The sequence below is a fragment of the Elephantulus edwardii genome, unplaced genomic scaffold (genome assembly GCF_000299155.1).
Source record: "Elephantulus edwardii isolate Elephantulus edwardi_28Jun2011 unplaced genomic scaffold, EleEdw1.0 scaffold00019, whole genome shotgun sequence".
Taxonomy (NCBI): domain Eukaryota; kingdom Metazoa; phylum Chordata; class Mammalia; order Macroscelidea; family Macroscelididae; genus Elephantulus; species Elephantulus edwardii.
Window position 1 is genome coordinate 27,879,333 of NW_006399769.1, and position 10,862 is coordinate 27,890,194.

At 34.6% G+C, this 10,862-nt stretch overlaps 1 protein-coding gene across 2 annotated transcripts in view; it reads right to left on the reverse strand.

The window, feature by feature from the left end:
- Positions 1–10,862, reverse strand: part of SPAST (spastin) — an 84,530-nt gene that overhangs the window by 24,586 nt on the left and 49,082 nt on the right. For both annotated transcript variants that reach the window (XM_006882367.1, XM_006882366.1), the window contains 5 exons: positions 8,898–9,082; positions 7,900–8,033; positions 7,181–7,274; positions 2,036–2,110; positions 977–1,048 (listed from right to left, as the gene is read on the reverse strand). In XM_006882367.1, the coding sequence (XP_006882429.1) occupies positions 977–1,048; positions 2,036–2,110; positions 7,181–7,274; positions 7,900–8,033; positions 8,898–9,082 (560 nt within the window). The remainder of the gene's footprint in view (positions 1–976; positions 1,049–2,035; positions 2,111–7,180; positions 7,275–7,899; positions 8,034–8,897; positions 9,083–10,862) is intronic.

Genomic DNA, 10,862 nt, shown 5'->3' on the forward strand with positions numbered 1-10,862 from the left:
ACGGTGTCAATCCATCTTGTTGGGTCTTGCTCTCTTTCTCTGGCTTTTTACCTTTTGCAGCATAATATTTCTGTAAATTTATGACCAAAAGGTATCTTTTCAGCCCTTCAGAGAGAGAATTCACTTAACTTCTGGTAACAATGCAAGTATTTTAAACTTTTGCAGACAGAATTTTTTTAAAAGCAGAGTTCTTAAATTGCAGTTTAAAGAAGCATGCCAAAATGCATTCAATCAAGATTTTTATGTAAAAGGTAAGTTGAAAGAACAAGGTGTTATTTGAACAAATAAGGAATAAGTAGGAAAGGGAAAGATAAAGCAATGTTTGACTAGAACTATAGACTTAACAGCTTTCCACCAGTTCTGTTCACAGCTCAGTTCTATATATCAGACCTATTATTCTCTTTTACCCTTAGAGTTATGCCTGCCCTATCTGAAGGTGAATTGAGGTCTTCTTTGAAACTGAAAAAGACTGAACTGTATGTTTTAAAAAAAAGGAAACACAGAAAACCTAAGTCATATTTAATTCAGAAATACTGTGTTAGACTATTATTTCTTCTTTTGTAAAGGTTATCATACTTGCTGGTACTCTGATCTAAAATCCACTTTCCTTGATAGTATTTAAGTGGAAAGTGAAGATATCCTTTAACACAATCCCGATTAGAGTTTGAATAATGTACATACTTTCCACTTTGAAGACTAATATTAATCTTATATTAAAAAAAGGCACAAACTCATAGAATATTTTTGTGTATTACCACTTAACATAACATAACAGTATTAATATGATGATGTTGTTGTTATTGTTGATTGCCTTTGAGTCAAGCATGACTCATAGCAACCCTATGAACAAAAGGCTTGAAGCCCTTCTACAACAATCAACATTTATCAAAGTTCATAAGAGTTTCTAAAGACAAGTTATTTAGCAAATGGATGTCACTCCTGCTTCCAAAATATGGTAACGACAAAATATACTCACATATTTTGATGTTAAACTTGCAGCACTTATGTTAAAGAAAGTTGCATTGGACTCTGCAGCTACAGCTTTTGCCTGTAAAAATTATGAAAGCAAATATTTTATTAGTTTAATATTTTGCTTTAATGATAATCACATTTGACCCATTTAAATTCTACAAAATATTCTCTAAAAAATGTTAAGAAATGTATCATTCCCAATATATGGCAATCAGTATGTTTCCTTCTCAGCAATGAGGAAAGGGTTGTGTTATGCTAAGCGTTTGGTTTTTTTAAAAATTTTATTATTTTTCTGTGTGTGTACCGTCAAATCAGATCTGACTGGTACAGGAGGAGATTGTTCCTCCTTCTCCAGCAGAGCATCTGGTGGATTTGAACCATGCACCTCCTGGATTGCAGTGCAGCTTCATGCCATTAGGCCACCAGAGCTTGCCTATGCTAGGGTTTTTTAAAGAACAATACTCCACCCTGTTGTTTTCTAAGAGAGAATGGTAGGAAGAGGTTAAAAATAAGAGTGCTATACTCTTTCCAGTTACAGAAAGATAATGGGTTAGACAAAGATTAACAATGAATGGGAAAGCTATTTTTCCCTGTTTACTTTTTTCTCTAGAAAAGCTAGAAAAGAGGTATTCATAGCACATAAAAAACAAAATACTCCCCTACTCATGGGGAGAGAATGCTAGGGGAAGGAGTGAACCAACTTCTAACTTCTGTTGTGTGGATTACTTAAAAACACTTCAGATTATCAGAAATTAAGAGATAAAGAAACTTAACGTGGTAGCATAAGTTCTTTAAGTTAAACTCTGTCAATACTTAAACAATGAAAATTTGAGTTAAATTTAGTCAATGCAAAACTGACTACTAAGGAAAACCTAAATGATTTTCCAGGATTATCTTAATAGTAAACTACTTTAAAAACTAGTGTATTTATTATAAAAGGTTATTATAGGAAAAGCATGTAAGAAATAAGATGATAGATGCAGAGTCAAGTTTAGGGTTCCCCTCTCCATATAATTATCCCTAAAATCTCATTACACTACCCAAACTTGTAAAGAATTCTTACCAGCATTGTTTTTCCATTTCCAGGTGGACCAAAGAGTAACAATCCTCTGGCAGGAGCTCTCAGTCCTGTGAACAACTTAAAAATATATACTCGAGTTCACAACTATAATTCTGGAGACATCAAGACATTTTAAAGTATTACCATCTAAAACTACCTTTCTTGTTTTTTTTAACATCCTTCCAAAAAGAGCTACCAGAGCTTTCAAGAGACTATATAATAAAAATATTTATTTAATGATGAAAATCAGAATAAAAATGAAATAAAATAAAATTCTCAGTGGTCAAAATGAAAGCAAACTGATTAAACAAGACAGAATGAAACAAAGGAATTTTTCTTTATTTCTGTTAGAAACTATACCAAAACAATTGTAAATGAATAAAAAAGGAAACATATTCAATGCACAAAGAATGAGAGGAGACAATATAAATATTTGAAAGATGGCAAATAGATAAAAGAGTGGTTAATTACTTAGTTGAACCGACAAACCTAAATAAAACCTGCTTGTAAAAGGATACCTGAATACAAAAAAAGGAAAGTAACATGAACCAAAAATTCCTGCAAAAGTTTGACAATTCAAAGCACTGAGTATCAGAGAAAATAACAATGTGGCAAGAAGTAAAAAACAGAAAGTTTATATGAGGAGTAATTGAACCCATGTTTCTCCCTACCACCAAAAGCGGCCAGCTAAGTATTCCTCTACTACAACCAAGGAAAGTAGCTATTTTATTCCCAAGAGAGATTAAGCCAGCATCATCAGACTCTAAGACACCAGGCATTGCAGGAGGTAAGAGGAAATAATAGACTGAAAACGGATTAAGTCAAGAAGTTTATACTTTTAAGTGAACCATGTGAAACGGCTAACATTCAACTACTTTTGACTTACTAACTCAGTAGTTTCATATGTTCCAAACCCAGCAACTAACTCCCTACTCTCATCTAGTTTCTAGAACAGTAATTTGTAATTGACTAATTTCTAGTCAAATAAATTCATACCATACCCAAATTCTCAAGTGTAGCCTGTTATCTATCCATTCAAACTCCTTTCTCGTTTTGCACAGTGGAGATAACTTTATGAAGTACGTCTGATCCATCTAGAACCCTATTGTAATTCATTTTATGGACTTATAAGGCCAAGTTATTAAATGTTATTTGAAGTAACTTGCAACTAAAAATTTAACATACAAATTCCAACTTCTTGGTGGTAAACTGTAAGTACTAAGGAAATCTGCTTAAATGCAAATGTACACAGGAACAACTCAAGAGATACTACAGGTTAGATCTCAGACCATCAAAATAAAGCAAATATTGCAATAAAGTGGATCTCAAAATTTCTTTCGATTCCTTGTACATATAAAAGTTATGTTGAGACTATGAAAAATATAACAGTATAAAAAAGTTGAAAATATTTCTTGAATTACCAAAATGTGACAGAGACACATGAAATGAGCATAGGCTGTTAAGAAAAATGCTCCCTCTGCTCAAGTCAACATTTTCCCAAACCTTCAATTTGTAAAAAAAATAGTATCTAAAAAAAAGGCCAGTAAATCAAAAGCAATTTTTAAAAAGGTATGACTGTAGTTCTTTTTACTTCTTTTTCCAATGGTGGTTGAACAGGTTAAGTGTTGGATTGCAAACTGAAAGGCTCACATTTCTTAAATTCCTGTGACTCCACAGGAAAAGATGAGGGGTCTTCTGAGAAGATCTACAGCCCTGGAAATCTGATAGAGGGCTGCCATGAGTTACAACTGACTCAGTGGCAGAAGTGATTTAATGCTTACTGGTTTCCAGTAATGAGTTCTCTGAAAATATATGTAAAGCAAGATCTCAATGTTTTTCCTAACACTGCTCAAATAGCTTCCAGTTGCTCAATTTGTACTTTCTACCCTAAAAACCAATATTTGCTTGCAAGTGATATAATGGATGGAGAGGAGAGTGAAACTGTCAATAGTTTCATCTTGCTTGGATCCACAATTAACACCCCTGGTACCAGCAGTCAGGAAATAAGGAAGATACACTGCACTGGGAAAATCTGCAGTTAGGGACGTCTACAAATTATGGAGGAGTAATGATGTCAGTTTGAAGACTAAGACGTGTCTAATTCAGAGCATAGTCTTTCCAATCACTTGCTATGCATCTGAGAGCTGGACAATGTACAAGGATGACAGAAGAAGAACTGATGCTTTGAGCTATGGTGCTGGAGAAGAGCACTGAACATTACATGGAAGGCCAAGAGAACAAACATATTATGTCTTGGAGAGGGTGCAGCTGAGTGCTCTTTGGAGGCAAGAATGATGAGGCTTTGCCTTACATACTTTGGGCATGCTGCTAGGAGGGCATGCTGCATGTTCCTTGGAGAAGCACTTGATACTGGGAAGGGTGGATGGTTAGCAAAGGAAAGGAAGACCCTTGACCAGGTGAATTATCTTGGTGACTGCTGCAATGGGTTTTTATGTGTCAGGAAATGTGAGGATGGCACAGGATATGAACAGACACTAAACCAAAGAAGGCACTCAGATGGCTAACAAGCACATGAAGAAATGTTCAAAATCCCTAGTACTAAGAGAGATGGAAATCAAAACAACTATGAGATACCATCTCACCCCAGTAAGAACAGCAAAATTTAACAGAACAGCAAGCAACAAATGCTGGTGAGGTTGTGAAGAAATTGTAACCCTTATTCACTGTTGAGGGGAGTGTAAAATGGTGTAACCACGGTGGAAGTCAGTATGGTGCTTTCTCAAAAAGTTGCAAATAGAGTTAACAATTTGACCCAGCAATTCCACTACTGGGAATAAATCCCAAAGAGACCATAACTGACATCCAAGCAGATATATGCACACCCATGTTTATGGTGGCTTTGTTCACAATAGCAAGGAGTTGGAAGCAACCTAAGTGCCCATCAACAAACAAATGGATAGAGAAGCTGTGGTATATTTACACAATGGAATACTACCCTGCATTGAAAAATAAGGAACTCATGCAATATTATTCAAAATGGGTGACCCCGGAGGACATTATGCTGAGTGAAATATCTCAGTCACAAAAGGACAAATACTGCATAATGCCACTGTTATAAAACAGGCCGTCATCGGGGTTGGGGGAGACTGAGAAAGATGGGTTCAAAATGTATACTGCATTGAAAAGATGAGGGAGAAAACTGTTTAAAAGGGCTATGTGATTAGGTATTACAGTATGACAGGAGTATGTATGACAGGAGTCCAGAACGAAGGCTGCATAGTGGAGTGGAACTGGGGGGAAGGACTGTAAAACAACAAAAGAATTTTACTTTTCAAAGAGAAGCATGTACTGGGTGGGGAAGGGTAAGCCAGGGGAAAAATGCGACAATGGATAAATGGAAATCAAAAGTCTCTGTAAATTTTCATTAAAATTAATAATAATAAAAAATTTTTTAAAAGTTGATTAAATGATTCCTAAAATGAGAATCCTCCTTTACATGCACTTTCTTCTACTGCATTTACTAGTCTCAATTTCAGCAAAAAGTCCAACATGATTCCCAAAGTGTGACCCAAGAGAAAATTTGGGTACGGACACAAGTTTTTCAGTTTAATAATTCTTTAGTGTGTATTTTAAAGTTAGCATATCAAACCAGGGATTTTTATATATATAAATTGCTCCTTAGAAAGAGTAAAAAGTAAAAACAGAGTATACTTGAAAAATATTCACTAAGAGATAGTATATGGATGCTCAAAAGTGATACACATTGTGAAGGTAGCTAAGTCAATGGCTGAATGTTCAAGGAGAAATAACTGACTCAGAAGTGGGTTCTCAGATTTCTTATATAGGAAAATTCTCAACAGCACCAAATATATAATCTGTGAAAATTCCTAATACAGCTAAGTAGGAAAAAATCAAATACTTATTGTCAAATGCAAAATTACCTAAAGAAGTGAACTGGCTTTCTTTTTTACCTACTTTAATGATTTCTACTTTTGAAAAGAATTGTTTCCAACCTGTTTTACAACTGGGAGCTCCACCAAACACCAACCACTTACATACAGAAAATTATTTATTTATTATATTAATTATTTGTCTCTTATTTTACAATTCTCTTAACTTGATACAAAAATGATTTTCTGTTACTCAGTTTTTTCTAGAAGACCTTGGGTGGAGCAGGTAAGCACTGAATTACTCACTGGAAGGCTGGTTGTCAACATCAACAGAAGGCACATCAGGAGGCATACTTAAAGATCTGCTTTTGAAAGGTCACGGCCCTGAAATCCCTGGGGAGCACACTTCTACTCTGTACACTCAGCCTCAAAGCAAGTTGAACTGACTTAAATGGTAATTAACAACAACTCAATTTTTCCAAAAACATTAAAAATTAATTGGGAAGAAGACATTTTTAAAATTCATTCTTCTCTCCAATATTACCAGGTTCACTGCTTTCAAGTCAATTCTGACTCAGAGTCTGTCCATCTGATTTCTACAGCTGTATTAATGGGAGCAGAATGCCCAACTTTCTATTTTGGAGTGGCGAAATGGGTTCAAACCACCAGAGATGAGACACTTTCTGTTTAGCATAATATGGTATGGACTATGGCACCAGGAGGACACATACACAATGGGCATGTTATCAGAAGGGGTCAGTGCTTTGAAACGACATCGTGCTTGCCAAGGTAGAGGAGAGGAAGATCTTCAACAAGATATACTGATACAGTTACTGCAATGTTGTTGTTGATTACCTTCAAGTCAAGCATGACTCATACCAACTCCATGAACAAAAGGCCTGAAGCCCCTCTTCAACTACGGACATTTATCAAAGCTCATAGTTTCCAGAGGCATGTTATTTAGGAAGTGGATGCCATTCCTGCTTCCAAACCTGTCACAGTATGTTACTGTCACTGCAACAGTGAGTTTAAATACAGTGAAGATTATAATGATAGCACACAACTAGCAAGGTGTCAATCTGTTGTTAACAGGGATGCTATGAATGAAAAGTTGACTCGACACTACCTTACAACAAACTAGCTGCTTAATAACAGGTGCTAATTTTTTGTAAAAAAATTATTATACTGTTATTTTATACAAATTAAACCATCTAGCATACACCTAAATTGTCTTTACTAATACTGTGGATTCAATAACAAATGATATCATAGGAAAATGATAATATAAAGTTCTTACCTCAGGCCTCAGAGAAGGAAGAATAACAATTTCTTGTAATGCCTGTTTTGCCAATTCTTGCCCAGCTATGTCATCAAATTTAACAGCTGTTCCACTAAGAAAAAGAACCTTAGTTAGTTCCACAAGATAAATGCTTCATTTATTACAGAACAAAGTCAATTAATTGCATCGTTGTTGTATACCATTGAATTAGAATAGACTCATAGCTGACCCTCAAGTTGTTTTTCAGAGTCTGTAAATTGCATGGGAGGAGACTGCCCATCTTTCTCTTGTGTAACAGATGGTAGATTCATATTGCTGCCAAAACTCCCTTAGTTCACGTTAAGCTCTGTAATAATCCACTGTCATTAAGTATATATCGATTCCTAGTGACCCTACGTGGCAAAGTAGAGTAGTCACATATGTTTTAAAGGCTCTAACCCTTATATACGCAGACCGCCACATCTTTGTCCCAAGGAGCTGTTGGTATGTTCTAACCTACAGCATTCAGTTAACAGCTGAGTGCTTTAACCACTAAGGCAGCAAGCCTCCTCTTAAGCTCTGATAGTGTAATCACTTTTATGGTAACTAATTTAACTGTGAAACTATAAACCAGGAAAGCATTTATGTTCATTGAAAACAGTCATAAAAATCAGGTACATCAGATAGTAGTTCTTTTACTTATGAACTATTTTATAAGTAAAATTATGAAATACAAACATTTTGTATTGTGAACTTACTTATCAACAATTTCATTCATTATTAGATTTGCAAGGTTGCTGTCCACATTTCTAAAATTCTTCAAGTCTTTCTTTCTGTGAGAAGCAGTTGTAGGAGTAGAAGGTTTATTTGTTCTATTTGTTTTCGGCGTACCCTTAAAAATACAAAGTTTCAATGTGAAATAACAGCCTAGCAATTATATTTTTCACAATTATATTATCCTTAAGTTTTAAACTACAACTACAAGTTTTAAAACAGGAAAAACAATACAGAACTCAAAACACATAATTTTACTGTCAAGTAACTTTGTAGTTACTCTACAACTACATTTAGCATTTAAAAACCCCAAACTCAACTGTGTTGCCAAGGCTGTAAATCATATAACAAGGGCTGCCTCCTATAAATATTTACAGCACTAGAAACCCAATGAAGAGTTATGATTCAGAATTGATTCCATGGTAGAGAGCTTTTTATACCATTTTAAGTCTGGTAGAGCAATTTCTTAGGGAGCTCTGGTGGCTTAGGGGAAAGGATTTGTGTCACCAACCTGAAGACAAGCAGTTTGAACTCATCAGCTGCTCTGTGGGAGAAAGAAGGGTAATCTCCTTCCATGTGATTTACTGCCTCTGAAAACCCACTAGAATCAATGCCAACATAACAATACATAACAACAATCTCTGTGTATAACAGACATAGATATGAATTCAAACGGAAGCTGCCGGGTCTGCTTTGTGCAGTTGGATCCAATATGTGTTATTCTCTGATCAAGATTTCTGAACTCTATCATAACCTTAAGGAATCATGGACATATATAACAGGATGGTGCCCAAATGGATGTTGTGCACATAACTGTATACTAAAAAGACTGTGCAAGCAAAATCAAGAAGTCTAATTATTTTCCCAAGAAATAAAAATATAGTTTGTACCCTTGGTTATTAAAAAGAAAAATAATTACATTTAACTCTGCAAAAACTTATTCACTGAAGTAATGTACTTGCGATAAGCTTAAGCAAAATACCTTATGACTTGTGGCAGGAGTAGGACCTTGTCTCACTCCTGAAACCATAGATAACCCACTGTAACTCGGTGCTCTGTGGTGACCTGAAAGACCTGTGGATCCAGTTTTCATGACTGTTTTTGAACGAGGCAGTGAATTACTAGGGTGTGTTAAGGGATCTTTTCTCTTTGGAACAGCTCCGCTTTCTATTAAGAAAAAAGAAATTTTACATCATTGCAAAAAATTGTGGCAAAAGATCATTGAAGTCACTGAATTATACATAAACTGTTGAACTGGTTTACGTTCTGCTATATGTACTTTCATCAACAACAACAAAATTCTTTTTAAAAGACAATAATCATAACCAGTATAAATCTGACAGTTCAATAAAACAGAAAGTAAGCTTAGTATTTGCTTTTAAAATAAAGAAGTATTTCAAGATGAAATTTCAAACACAATATAAACCACAGTATTCAAAGAGATAGGGTTAGGATTATCTAATTTTTTCCTTTTTTAAAGATTATCTTAACTTCCTTATAAATAACATGCATTTCAGTAAGAAACAGTATCATCTGTAGGGCTGGGAAGAGGATATAAAAGTTTACAAGTAAATAAAGCTAATTATCAGGTGAGAGAAAATGCAATAAAGGTAACAGGGACATCAATGTATTAATTTGGTCAAGACTATAAAATAGTACATGTCATCCATCACAGCTCATACCAACTGAAACAATTTTTAAAAATTAACTTTTCAACTGCAAAAGTATATTTGTTAATAAACATACTTTATGTGATATACACACACACACACACACACACACAAACCAAGAATTGATAGAATTTTTTTTTTTTATTTGGAAAGGCTACGTGACCTAAAGAATCTTGTGTATAAATTATAGGCTGGTTTTTCCAGAATTAAGGTTGCATAGAGAAGTGTACCTGGGGTGGGGGGGAAGGGATGGGGGAATTTTACACCAATGAAGGAATTTTTTTTTAATCTTTTTCTTTTCGGAGAGGGGAGCGAGCTGGTGAGAAAGGGTGGGCAGGGAGAAAAGTGCGGCAATGAATGAATGGAAATCCAAAATCTCTGTAAATGTTTATTAAAATTAATTTTAAATAAGATAAAAAAAATTATAGGCTGGTTTTAAATGCTTCCATTTTCTTATTTTTAAGTACTTTTATAAAATACATAGCAAAGTATTAGCTTTTATTAATGACAATGCTTAGTATCAAGCCAATTGTATAATCACCTAGCAAAAATGTGGACAATTGAAAAAAAAAGACCTTAATTTTTGCTTTTGGCATCAAATCACTGCATAGTTTATGGAAATATCTAAGGAGTCTAAATTAACATTGGAAGTCAGCTTCCTTATATGTAAAAATAAATTTATGGGTTCTAATACAAGATACTAGATACCAAGATTCCATTGTTATTAGAAGTATGGGACCAAACTCCTATGATTGGAATGAAAATGTTGAAAACAAAGAACTATTAGCTGGAAAATAAGGCCTTGGTAACAGAAATGAGGTAGGAGATTGAACGATAAACTTTTATATCACCAATGGTTTATTCATGGCAAATACTTGTAATACTACTATACACACAGACTTCATCTGATTGATTACGTAGGAATCAGATGACTACATCTGTGGAAACACTGAAGCAGCTCATTAACAGTAGTTCAAGCCAAGCTGACTGTGGAATAGACTATTCACATACAAATTCAAAATGAAGTTGAAGAAAATGAAAACACGTCCACAAGAACAAATACGAGCCTGAGTGTATCTACTGGAAGTTAAAAACCATTTAAAAAAAATAGACACATTAAGCACTAAAAAAAAATAGACACATTAAGCACTAATAACTAAAAACCAGATGACTTGTGCAGTGACATAAAAGATCATTACAAGGAAAAGTCATTACAAACACAAAAAAAGCAAGTGTCGTTGGTGGGAATGTAAAATGGTGCAACCACTGTGGAAGGC